General features: G+C 35.9%; 1 protein-coding gene across 6 annotated transcripts; it reads left to right on the top strand.

Moving 5' to 3' along the window:
• Nucleotides 1–1,788: 1,788 nt before the first annotated feature.
• Nucleotides 1,789–8,911, top strand: LOC139128988 (uncharacterized). Of its 6 annotated transcripts, XM_070694668.1 has the most exons (6): nt 1,789–1,912; nt 3,985–5,250; nt 5,520–5,588; nt 6,037–6,372; nt 6,683–6,812; nt 8,596–8,911. In XM_070694668.1, the coding sequence occupies exons 2-5, from the start codon at nt 5,172–5,174 to the stop codon at nt 6,799–6,801; spliced, it is 603 nt and encodes a 200-aa protein (XP_070550769.1). In that variant the 5' UTR covers nt 1,789–1,912; nt 3,985–5,171; the 3' UTR covers nt 6,802–6,812; nt 8,596–8,911. The 6 variants fall into 6 exon arrangements, 3 of the variants coding, with proteins under 3 accessions (XP_070550769.1, XP_070550768.1, XP_070550767.1); XR_011551477.1 differs by having other exon boundaries at nt 6,037–6,812; XR_011551478.1 differs by lacking the exon at nt 8,596–8,911 and having other exon boundaries at nt 6,683–6,889.
• Nucleotides 8,912–13,620: the final 4,709 nt, after the last annotated feature.

Raw genomic sequence — 13,620 nt, 5'->3', positions numbered from 1 at the left:
GCATCGCTATTTGAACTCTTCGCCTAATTAATGGGGCCCAAAAGGGCAAAGAATTGCATCCCGAAAACAAACTCCTTTACTCCAGTGTACTTGTAGGGTCAATGACCCCGAGTGACCCCATGTCAATCCAAAGTGCAGGAAATTGTCTGGGGTTTTTTTGCTTGTTTTGAGAGGTGTGATGTTCATAAGCAGAAAGTTTCCGAGTAATTTCAGCGTAGAGTTAGTAGTGGAAGCAAGTTACGAAGACCGTGCAACTTCTACTTACTGTCAGTACCGTTGTCGTATAATATGTAAGGGAACGCCGCACCAACATACACTTGCAGCACTGAACTCTCCATCTATCAACTCTGCTAATTATTTAGGATTAGTGCTGTGAAGCTTTATAAAATCGTTTCGAAGTACGGGTCCAACATACGTATTTTTCTGTTCGTCATCATAATCGTGTCACAAAGAAAGTAAATCCCCTTCTGTTTGATGAAACTCATACTCTCAGGCAATAATTTGATAACAGATGAATTGACAGAAGTAGCATGTCGAAATTTCTGGTTGTTCATAATAATACGTTGTGTAAAACGTTGATACCACAATCAATTAGACTTTTAAAAGCTAATTTTCGTTCAAGAATATGAATCGTTTTCTGAGGCTATCCGCCGTCTCTTTTTTGGTACATTTGTACAACATTTGTACATTTCTCCGCCTTTTCGAACTAGTATTATATTATGTGCATTTTCCAGTTGTTTTTCATTTGTAACGTGTATTTGGCAAGAGGATTTAATTACCCTTCAGGATTCTAATAGCGTGTCTTAAGCAAAGTATTATTGGGTCGAGCTTTTCGCTAGCTCGTCAAGTCAGACCAAAAGAGGTTGCATTATTGTTTGTTGTTGTCACCTTTATATGAATGGAGTCCATAACAGCTAGCTTCGACAGGACTGCTGGTAGATGCCCATGCTGCAGCATTGCAGCTAGATTAAAAAAGAACTTATTTTTGGAAGGCTTGTTTTGTACTATGTTATTTTTATTATTGTATTTATTATTCTTTGTCACCTGATAAATTTTCACATCTCATATATTATTGACCTTTGTATTTAACCTATTACCGCATGCCCAAATGATCTATGAAATATTTATCAAAGCATATAATACATTTATCAGAGTATACTGTCATGTACCAGTTTGAATGTAGCATATGCAGCTATCTTAGAAAAGTACTCTTCTTCGTGTGACTAGTTGCCTTATCATGATGCATTGTTAGAAACAGTCATAACAAGAAAATTTTCACATATTTCCCCGAAGAAACTGTAAGTTTCACTAATTTCCTTTAATCGAATGCGAATTGTTTTGGTCAGAAATCGCTTGAGAAGCTGCAGACCATACTGAATTTCAGTTCCCTATTCAAATAAGCTAAAGGAGCAAGTGATGCAACCGCTAGCGCTGTTTTATTGTAAGAGTGACATCCCGCGATAAGCAATCCTGTTTGTTGCTTCTCACATAACTTTAACAGAAAAATTACACTTGCATCGGAAAAGATAACTAATCTTTAATATTAGCTATATGGCATTTTGAAGTGTTTAGTCCTGCAATTATTGAAATGTACAATTCAGAAATTTTAGTACTGAGCTTTGAAGCAAGCAGTTTAACTTTGTCTTCAGACAAACCAAGAATAGAGAATCTGTGGCATATTTTGGCCATTTAAATGGATGATGATTGGGTCACTGTCACTCAAAGACCAGTCAAGTAATAACCTGCAGACAGTCGATTTTATTTTAGCGTAACAACAACATATCTTTTCAGTTTAAGGAGTTAAGGAGAATCACGATGAAACTGCAGAAGAGACAGCGGTTGGTGACTTTGTATATATACATGTTTGCCATAGCATTTCACTGGGAAACAACAGTGTCATCTACAAATAAAGGTTTATATGCTTATTTATGTATTTATTTATTTATTATTTATATATTTCTTTACCCCTATCACGTTCTGGAGTAATTTACCGATAATGTGGTTCGGAGAGCATACAAATTTCATAAATTAGACAATGAATTAAATTTACAAAATAAAACTTACAGTAACAATGTAATATATCAGAAAAATTATCTCCACTCTTTTGGTAATTGATTACAAATTAAATTAATCCGAACATTCGGCATAATTGAGGCTGAGTACTATTTGTGTTAATTTCCATTTCGGTAGGGATGCAAATTTGTGAAATCAGTGACAAAAGAGAAGGCCTGGGCGTTAATAAAATAATAGGCTTATATCAAAGTCAGTCAAATACAATCACACATTCTAAATTAGATTTGCAAATGTGTGGTGGTAACTCACACTTTTGATCATAAATAGACATGCTATAAGTCATGGACTTCCTTTCAAAATATTACTTATGTAACATGATTAGAGTAAAGACAAAATGCAAAAATGTGTTTTTGAATAGTCACATTTCTATCCTTTGCAAAATTTGTGATGATATAAATCCGTAGCACATTTCGCCCAACCAAAAAACCAATTTGCACCTTAAAAATAGCAAATTGAAATGGAGCTAATTTTTAATGTTCAAATGGTTTTATCATCTTGATTATTCATTTTTAGGCCTATTTTTAAATTTAAAATCTTTGGTCTGAGATTGAAATACAGGAAACAGATGTATACTGCTGTGAGGATAGCACTTTGAGGTCATTAAAATTTCCCTATGACAAACTCTATTTTACACAATGCACATTTCCGGGGTTTTTTTCAATTTCCAATATACTAAATATCCAATCTTCCCATTTCATTTGGGGCGTGGCGCAGTATATTTGGAATCTTTGGATACTATGGCGGAAATAAATGTATCGAATTGGAATTAAAGTGTAATGAATGTACTTGGGGAGGCGCTCGGTAAAGATAATTGCAGAAAATAATTTTTTCAAATTAGCGGGAATAACATCGTCTCACGACCGACATAGTTATACGGGAAGAAAATCAAACAGTGTTCTTTTTGATAGAGTGCATGTACTTCAGGCAATGAATTTAAGTTGGTGCGTTCAGCCTCAAGAAATGGTTGATAAAGGAAGAAGTCACCGAGAAATATTGGTGTTCATCTCCAAAATGTTTTGCCCAGTGCAAGTGGTATCTCGGAATGAAGTGTAAGACGATACTGTCTCAAACTTGATATCAATCGTCTTCAAGTTCAAGATTTGGATCGGGCTGTAATGGATGCAATTTATGAAGTGGGCCGCCATAAAAACTATTACGGGGCACTTAGATCATTATGCGGAGAACATCGTTGCGTACAAAGATTGACAGCTGAATAGATTAATCAGATAAAATGAAATATGGATGCCGCACTCTGATTGGGCTGATGGCTGTCACAATTTTTTTACAACGTACAAGTTTGCGACATTGACGGGAAGCGCGCAAAACTTTAGCAGGTCAGGTCAAACTGATTATATCGGACTTTCCTTTCCTGCGGAACACAATTGTTCTTTGTATGTTCGTTACTCGATCCATTGAAATAAGTTGCCCGCGCAAATAATTGTCACAATTTGATGCATTCCTGGGCCAAAGATAGATACTATCAGCTGTCACGCCCAAAATAAAATAGGAAAATGAGATCTTTGGTAAATTGAAAATCTGGAAAACTTAAATATGTATTGTGGGAAGTAGAGTTTGTTATATGGAAATTTGAATGGCCGCAAAGTGCCATCCTCATAGCATTCCTATTTTCTATATTTCAATCTCAGACCAAAGATTTTAAATTTAAAAATAGGCATAAAAGTTAATAATCAAGATGATAAAACCATTTGAAAATTGAAAATTAGCTCCATTTCGATTTTCTTTTTTAAGGTTCAAATTGGTTTATTGGTTGGCCGAAATGTGTCTCGGGTTGATATAGTTCATAAGCTACTCCCACTTGAATGCACAAGCTACTTTATCTGCTTTAAAATAATAGATTCATAGGGACTTAGCATTTATAACATTTAACTTGCTTCCTACTACCCATTGCAGGCACTGGCATTTTAGTTGTGAGCACAGAATGGTGGCCGAGGTCTGGAAATATCCCTAGAAGTGTACTCCAAGGAGATTTGATGAAACTACTAACACACCAAGGACGGGTTTATATGACTATCTTCGAACCTTCTGAGGCTGAAAAAATGGACGCCGAGAAAAAGCAGATCAAATTAATAGAGGCAGAAAATTTTCAAAATGATAAGTTATCACTCACAGAGCGACTTCTCCGACACAAATCCTATTTCCCCTCTCTTAAAAATGAGTGTGCTGACGTCAAAATTATAATAGGGTATTCTATGGTTAACGGGACGACAGACGCTGCTAGGAGCATTCATGAAGAAATTTTTCCAAATGCTCATTTTGTTCCAGTCTTGTCATACATACCGGAAGACCTTAACAAAGAACCGAGTGACATCCAAGATTTGGAATATGAAATAATGGAATATGTTGAGAAAGCTAAGTTTGCCATTTCAATCGGACCCAAAGTACATTCCCACTTTTCGATTAAATTTAACGCCCTAGAAAATAAACCAGAGCATATAGAATTTTTACCAGCGGTAGATGATCAAATATTTGATAAAACGATTTCTGATCTTGATATTAATGATCAACTACATTTATTAACATTCGATTTCTTTTCAAGGACAGTCGAGAAATGTACAGAAAGTTTAGAAACTGTCGCTCGTGCATGTGGTAAAATCGCTAATTACTTTGCAAACCGAATACGCACAAAGTTAAAAATCCGAGGTCTTCCTGAAAAGATTGGAAAAGAATGCCAAGAAAATTTATTAAGGATTTCTGGTTCACCTTATCTCGATATTATTCATTATCCTTCTCCTGTAGCTATTACTCATTTACAAAACACTATTTTGAATGATTTTAGTCAATGTCACCTACATCTATATGCCCCTATCATATCACCTTTTGGCTTTATAAGCTTATTAGCAAGTGCTGCTTGAGTTCCATCCCTGAGCACAGGACTGTCAGGGTTTTCAGAGTTCATTAAAAGGGATTTGACATATTATTATGACACTGTCATTATCAAAGAAATTGGAATTAATCAGCACTATAATGACTCGGCAGAGATATTGAAAGATAAATGTATCGAAACTTTGGTAGAACCCCGATTATATGAAACGTTTTTGAAGAAGACGAAGGACCTACAACGAGACTTGAAGGAGAGTATGACAAATGGAGCTATTAAGGAATCACATCATAGGTTGTCGAAAACTTTTAACACTGTCATCTCAGAAAATAAGCTAGGTAAGTGAGCCAACCTAAGAGCTATGATATACTTAAGAAATGATACATAGTTGTTGGGATAGACAGGCAAACTAAAAAAACACACTGATGGAGTAAGAGACTGTACGGAACAAACAGACGCACTGATTGACTAAAGTTAGACGAAATGGGTCAAAAGCATTTGGTGAGTGACAAACCTAATGTGTGGCCGACAGGCTACGCAAATGTATATAATGTTGTATATCCTCTTGATTGTTCACCTTTGACTTTGTATGCATTTGATCCTTTAGACTCGACAGCTACACAGGAATCAACTGAAAGTGAAGACAATCACAATTCAACAAGTGCATCTACAGAAGGTAAGCGGAAAATCTTTCAGTAGATATTTTCTACAATGCTTTGTAAGTGCCTGTATGACAAGTAGAAACAATGCTTATAAGCATACTGGCTCGCTTAAATAATTACTCAAAATCAGTTTCCTTCTGATAAAGTAAAGGCTTGCTGAAGTTTAAACTATTTCTTGTATATTTGATCATCAATAATGTCAATGACATATTGCATTATTTGTTCTTATTATAGCCATTTTGCGAGGCCGTGTTTACATTTGGAAAGGAGACAAATTTTACATGTGGATTAGCGGAATGAATGTTATTGTCTGAACGATCGATGAAAAGTGACCATATGATTCATTTCTAAGAAACTTTCAAACAGTGTCTGCTATTATGTGGATGTCATTTTTGACGAATCAATAAATTTGATAAATTTACGTTATTGATAAAGATGGATGCTTTTTTTATTTGTTTTCAGTTTTCATCCAAATTGACGTAAAAGTCACTGCACCAGCTGATGATCTATCAAAGGTTGAATCCTGTGATAGCCTTACAAGACTAAATGAGTTCTTAAGTCTTATTGGAAGTAGATGTCAATGTGTAAAAAATAACAGTCCGCTGAAAATTCGTGTGTCTTGCCCAACATTGCAATCGGTGGAGGGCCTCTGGGAAAGCTACAAAAGTGATTTTCTCCTCCAAGTGATCTGCTCTGATGTTTTGCTGAAATTTGATAGTGATGGTATCTGTGACAAAGTAATTATTGAGAGTTGGCGATATCGTAAAGCAAAACTAGAGTTGAATTCTCTGTACTTAGGTAATTTTACAGATATATGACAATATTTATGTAATTTTGAAAGCGTGACACGTTTGAGTTAAGTGGATGACGGTTCTCTACTGTCAATATCCAGAGATTTGTTTCACAATACGTTACTTATCTTTAGCTAAGCATTTAGAATAGGTCATAAAGTCATCAACATATTGGAAGAATTACGTTCCATCCTGATGCCTGTCTGTCATCAAAATTAATTATGAAAAAAGGCTTCTACAATTTTTGGATTGGTATTTCATCTACATAATGGTTTTAAAAGGATTCTCACATATATTGTTTTGCTACTTTCGTGGAGGTAACCATGGCAATAATGGCAATGGTTCAGTGAGAGACCCTGTGAATACCAAACCTGATAACAAAACTGGTAATGGTAGGAATGGTGGTAACCAGGTACAAAAAATGACCATTGATTAGCATCACTCAAGGTAAGTAATTAAACAGGCTCCAGAAACAAACAGAAAGTGACAATGCCAATAGGTAATCTAGACCACCATTGCTGTGGTGGTTGTTGACACGCATCCGGAATGGTTAAGCGTAAACTTACAGCATGCCACACCGTCAAGAATGACCCGCCATGATAGGTGTAGTGCGAATCAGCGAAGCAACTGTTGTCAGTTAAAGTTCGTTATACTGTCGCTCATAATTTGAAAAACAGACATGTCATCATTAAATGTCTCTCGGTAACTACCATAAAACTTTGTCAATATTATAAATATTCTAGTTCTGAAAAAATCCTTACCTCAACTTAGGTGCTAATAAGCTGTACCTCACCATCGTATCTCATGAGTTTTCACGCCACATGTGTTAAGTAGGTTAAGACCGGTTTGATGTAAATTGAAGTTTTGAAGTCAAAGGTTCATTACCATGCTATTATGCAGACCTATGAACACCACGGTCAGGGTCTTCTTCAGCAAGCTGTACTGTCTCCTTAGATCTGCACAACAAATACCTGACATTGTCATATTAATTCCCAATACCTCGATAGACCATCAACAGTTTATAATTACATTATTGTGTTTAATATTCTGTTTCAGTTTTTAGCATCAGGTTCAGAGATATCATTTTACGTGTATCCCGGATAACTTGTGAATGACATATATAGACCGCGAAAAATTCTAGCAACCGTCCTATCGGGCTCTCAAACTGTTCGAGGGAAGGCATAGATTAAGCAACACAATGTATTACATATGGGGAACGCCTGGAAATGGTAAAATATTACGGAACAGACTTTCCTACCGCTTTTTATCGCACGCAAAGTTCTATCGTTCTCTTTTGAGGAGCTCTTAACATACGCTATAAATCCAGACAAATTTGATATTACACAATAACTGTCGATACTCGACCCAATGTACACTCCAGTCTCGAATGTAATATGCATTATGATAAGTTTAATCCTTTAGTTACTGACTTATTTGGATTTTGATTTCTTTCGTAAATTATTCAGTACAAAGAAACAGAGGTAGCACAAAATTCCTTACTTAACTTTTAAAAAGTCACAGAAATTCATTTTCCGAGGACTACACATTGACAAAGGGTTAAACATATTTTCACTGTGTTCCTCACATATCCGATGGTAGGCTATTTTAAATTTTCACAGAGTGTCTACGCCGAAACTGTACAGTGGCTTCTCTGTATGCAAATCTACAATGGTTGGGTAGCTTATGGAAGCCAGGGCAATAGTAAGAGAGAGCGGAAATAATTTCCAAATCGATATTAGTAATGTATTATGACTTGCAAAGGGAGTATTACATACATCCTTGTTAGATCGATGTTGGTGACATATTTAATCTAACAAGATCGTTCTTTTTTGGTTTTCACCAACAGTGCAGCCAAACTTGACAAAAAATTCTAACTGTGACATTTGTTTGACATTTCTTAAAGGTTTACCACAAAACATCACTGTTGTTTTCTTCATCAGGATAGAGCGATATCATTATCTATCTGTGCATGATATTCATGAACTGGTAGATAAAGTAACTTTTAACTGTTTCATAAATTGACGGTAGTTTTCCTCATGCAAGCAACTGATTCTCATCATAAATGCTGATTTGGAAATGTTGACTTATCACTCCTTTCCTTATTTGGACCCACTATAATATCATTTTCTGAATGCCTCCCAGGGGGCTCCACCAAGGGGCTCCACAATTTAATGCTACTCATTATACTTCATTAATTTCCCTCTTCTTTTTCTTTGGATGTCGCGCAAAGGATATTACAGATCGTTCTTCCATGATCGAAGTCATCGCATATCGCCATTTACTTGTACAAGAGAGGCGTTCGGGTTAGCTGTTAGTTGCCATAGCGATTTCTTTCAACATAGACAAAACAGCCATCGATCAACAATTTCACATTTCATCTACAACTGTAAACGAACTTCAAATATAGAAGATTTACGACAAATAGGGTAGTTGATATATATATTCTCAGAGGGGTAAAGTGCTCGTTGGAGGGATGTAGAGCAATATTATAATACAATGCAATAGTATATATATATGTATATATATATATATATATATATATATATATATATATATATATATATTCATATATATATATATATATTCGTGTGCCTTATGCTTTACTTTGTAAGATGGAGTTGACATATCTTAATGCTGTACAATTTTATGACATGAGTTTTGAGTAACTGTTGAATATCGTGTTAAGTACGTTTGTTTTATATATCAATTGAAAGTTCTCGTTCTACTCCCCTAAGCATGTTCAATCTGATTTCAGTTTATCAAAACAGCCTATGTCCGTATAAATGCACTGTTTTTTGTTTAAATTTGAATTCTTGTTCAGACCACAGTTCGCTTATTAACGATACAATGCAGTTTACACATGTAAAGGCTGAGTTGACAAGCTGACTGCTGTTTATCGCAATTTGCTTTTGGGAGTGAACACCACTAAAATAATAGTGAAAAGGTTAATTTAAGTTGAAACATCGACACAATTAGTTTTCATCCGAATTTTGGTAAAGGTTTATAATGTATCAGTTATTTCTTGTTCACCCCTGTTACTTATGTCTTATTCCTTGTCATGTGACTGCATAGAAAGGGAACTTATTGTAGACTTACACAAGTTCACACCAGGGAAGAATACAGGATCCTTGACAATAACTGTCAGGTGATTACTTAGGGAGTAATGTAAAAGTTATAAGGTGTCATATATGAAGGAACAATTTAAAGTCACGCGATGTTTTTTATTAGTAAATGCACCATTAAACATTTGCTTACTGTACGTACAGTTACAATTGAAAGCCCACCGTATGTATAAAATTCATCGCAAACACACAGAAAACAAAATTTCGAAGCCGATAGTAACATTGCTCTTGTTAACGCCTTACAGTGCAAAAAGATACGTTTCTTTGATCGCATCCCTTCTGTAAAATTGAAAATCCAAAAACTTTGTGGCAACAAAATTACCGTCCGTGTGCCATGTTTTTCAAAAGGTACCTTAAAAAATAATTTTGATTATTACAGTCTTAGGGTCACAAATCAATCTCCCTTACAGTAAATATTGTAAGTAGGGTGATTATCTTAACGTGGCTCTATCAATTTACTTTCACTAATCACTTGAACAAGTTCATCTCCCTATCCTTTGCATGGTGACATTTTTCTCTACCTAAAGCTTGGACTGTCTTTCAATTATCATGGATATTTTGGCGATCTTCAAATACATTCAGTGTGTTTGCAGTGGAAATATCATACCATTTAATGCACTGACCCTAATTACTAAGATGTTAGTTAGCCTCACAGAATAACTGCACAAACATTAACACATTTTCACTTGTTCCACATTCTCTTGAATACATATGCTAAATCTATTATTACCAGGTATCGTCCGTTCCTTGTGTCGTACCAGCGCAAGTATTATTTAGCTGTGTGAGAAAGTAAACTTAATTAGTGGATTTGTAAAGTCCTCGATAACATTTTCCAAAGCTTTTATTCTCAAGTGAAACTTTATCAACGAGACAGATTGTTGTCAATATAACATTTCAACACTTACTAATTAGGTTTTTTCTGTCTGTATTTTCTTCGTTTTTTCATTTATTTCTCCTTGTCATGAGTAATTTATATGTATATTTACACTTGCAATCCCTGTGTTACTATCAATGCTGACTTTACATGACAAAACTCGCACTTTCCGTGATGATTTAGCATATATGTAGTAGACACGCTGTAAGTTGCGATGTGTTTTCCATTATGTTCGTTGCTGTCATAAAGTACAGTTTCTTGAACAACTCCCGAAATCATACCTACTGAATTTAAGTCTGGTGTAGAATTCATTCGTCAACAAACACATTACCTGATGTACACAATGTGTAAACTAGAAAGGTTTATATTTGTCTTTCGTAGCATAGGGTGAAGAAAATAAAACTAACGAAAATAATGAAGATATCATTAAAAATTACAGCTATTGATCATTTAAGCAGCCTTTAAACTATGTATCCAGTACTGTAAACAGAAGAATTATTTTGTATATTTGTGTATGCCGAGTGATTCATGGTTATAATAAAATATTCTTAAATTATATGACTGATTACCTGTTTATAAGCATAAAAAGCGACAACTGCTTATATTATCATATATATTTTTGTAATTTAACAGTTTTAATGTGATTTAAGAAATAAAATCGTTCGAAGTCCCCTCAGTATGCTTTCTATATTTTCTTAATGATGATGATTGATTTTTCTAGATATTAGACTTCACGTATATTGTGAATAATATATTTAGGACTTCTGCCTTTTTGAATTGCGGTTTCAGTTATGTAATCTTTGTTATAGGAGAAAAGATTTAGAAATCCGACTATGACGAGGAGATATCAAGCAAGAAAGAGCAAGATAAGTAGACTAAAGATTAAAGTGTAAGTCCCGCATAAATTCAAAGTTAATTTTGCTTAAAATGAGCCATGCTATATGATTTTGCCACCCCTACTTTATCAAATAAACGCATCATCCCAAGAAAACGAGGCGGTTAAATATTATAAAAATGCAATATGTTGTGCGATTTTGAAGTTGGCTGCCATTCGTGTCGTTTTGGAATTCGCGGGCATTGCAACCGGAAATGACGTAACTAATTGAACGTACGAGTGAACGTGTTCACCACGGCCATAGCGAATCCTTACGCAGGCGGCAGAAGTTGCAACTGTAAAATGACCTGAGGGCAGCGCTGCCCTCAGGGCAGCTTAGAGCAGAGTGAACATGTGCACAACATTCAATTACGTCATTGAGGAACTCAGATATGGTGCCCTCGGGGCAGATTGGCATATAGGACAGGAAATGTATGTCTGCCCTGAGGGCAGCTCTGATATATTGCTGCCCTCAGGGCAGATTGATAGATATACAATTATGCAATGATGTGCGAGCATAGAAAACGTATGTTGCCCCGAGGCAGCAATATTTGTGAGCTGCTCTCAGGAAGACATACACTTCCTATCCTTAAAGTATTGCATAATGTATATCTACCAATCTGTCCTGAGGGCAGCAATATATCAGAGCTGCCCTCAGGGCAGACGTGCATTTCTTATCCTATTTGCCAATCTGCCCGAGGGCAGCAATACCTAAGCTGCCCTAAGGGCAGATATACAATTCCTCAGGGGCGTCATTAGATGTGCACATGTTTACTCCGCTGTGAGCTGCCCTGATGGCAGCGATGCCTCAGATCATTTTTCAGTTGCAACTTCTGCTGCCTGCCAATGCTTACCGCTAACATGGTGAGAAGTTCTGCTTTTGCTGTCTGAAGCAACTGTGGTCATTGCAGTTTAATATGCATTTTAGGATGCCGTATTAGCATTTGCAAAAATTACAAGAAAGTGTCGGAAAAGAGGCATTCAGAAAAGCGTTTTTTTGCGGTGCACACTTTCGGTGCCTCTCATGCCGTGCCTTGGCCTTGTGACTTCGCGTTGAATATAGAGTTAGATGTACTTACGGTAAGATAGACTTTAGTTCCTGGAGCTAGTCCATCGATTCTGTGATCGAAATGCCTTACCAGTACGACCATTGTCACCAGGAAGTGTTCGCGTGTATCATCATCAACTGAGGTGGACAAGAGCGAGAACAGCAGCAAGACTGCGACAGGTTGCCCAAAACATATCGAGGGGTCCAGGGCGTGAAGAAATATGGCCGTGTTTACATCCACCAGGACTGAACGCCGATTCAGCTGCTTTACGAAAGTGGTTGTAAATAAAAAAAAAGTACTACATCTCATGTATGTGTGACTCTATAATTACATGTTGTAACGTTAGGAGATATAGAATTTATTCAGTTGTGATTATTGACTGACTTTCTGCGAGACACTATCAGTGGCAACATGTAACAAAGTTTCATTCTGTTGACGAGGTAGTCACGTTGTCGTCATCTGTTCCCTTCTGTCCGACTAAGTCTCCCCTAAAATATTTTAGCATCTCTGAGAATTTTGTAGTCATGAAACAATTGATACTGTGCTTTACATCGCTGTTACTTAACAGTGACTTAATCAAGTTATACCACTCCCGGTCATGTGACCTATTGTTCTTGCCATCCATTTATTACTGAAAACACGACTGACACCTATTGTTCTTATGCAAAATAAGTAATCAGTCATACTTTTATTCATATGTAAATAAGTAATCACCACACTTTAATGAAAGAAAATCATTATCATATCAATAAAAGTGTAGTGATTACTTATTTAAATATGAAAAAAGTATGACTGATTACTAATTTGCAAGAGAACAATAGGTCAAGTCGAGATGTCTAAAGCATTCACACACATTCAATAACAAAATGAAGACAATTTGTTCAACTGATATGTTATAGCATCACATTTTATAATTCAATTTTAACTTTCTTTGGACCATGCTCAATGTAAGCAACATGATTTGTTGATGAAGAATGTCCATCTTTAGATTCGGCGTCTTCTTGGGTTGGACCAATCTTGTCTGTTTTGCTACATTGTTTTGTCGTAACTTGAGAAACTGGTTTACTTACAGATTTCTCTGATTAAACACTAGATGGAGGTGGTGGTAATATATTCGACACATGCTTTTGTTGTGCAGTAGACATACATTTGAGGCGCGTACACCGTCATCTGATCTGTGACCTGTTTGTTCTTTGATAAGCTGCTCATCGAATCCCTGATGGTACAGAGATGTTGCCGCATTCACCTGAAATTATCAAACAAAAGACATATGTGACAAAATATCATGGAAATAAGTACAGCCTTTTTGTAACGTTTGTGGAATAGTCGAAAGAAA

Source organism: Ptychodera flava, unplaced genomic scaffold (genome assembly GCF_041260155.1).
Source record: "Ptychodera flava strain L36383 unplaced genomic scaffold, AS_Pfla_20210202 Scaffold_83__1_contigs__length_492613_pilon, whole genome shotgun sequence".
Classification (NCBI taxonomy): domain Eukaryota; kingdom Metazoa; phylum Hemichordata; class Enteropneusta; family Ptychoderidae; genus Ptychodera; species Ptychodera flava.
Note: the sequence above shows the minus strand (reverse complement) of the source record. Positions and strands in the feature narration are given on the sequence as shown.

What these genes read in the sequence shown, in the direction of transcription:
- LOC139128988 (XM_070694666.1), top strand. Translation starts at nt 1,816, where the DNA reads ATGAAACTGCAGAAGAGACAGCGGTTGGTGACTTTGTATATATACATG. An exon ending in AGTGTCATCTACAAATAAAG is followed by an intron (nt 1,913 to 3,984) that starts GTTTATATGCTT and finishes TACCCATTGCAG; the next exon opens with GCACTGGCATTTTAGTTGTG.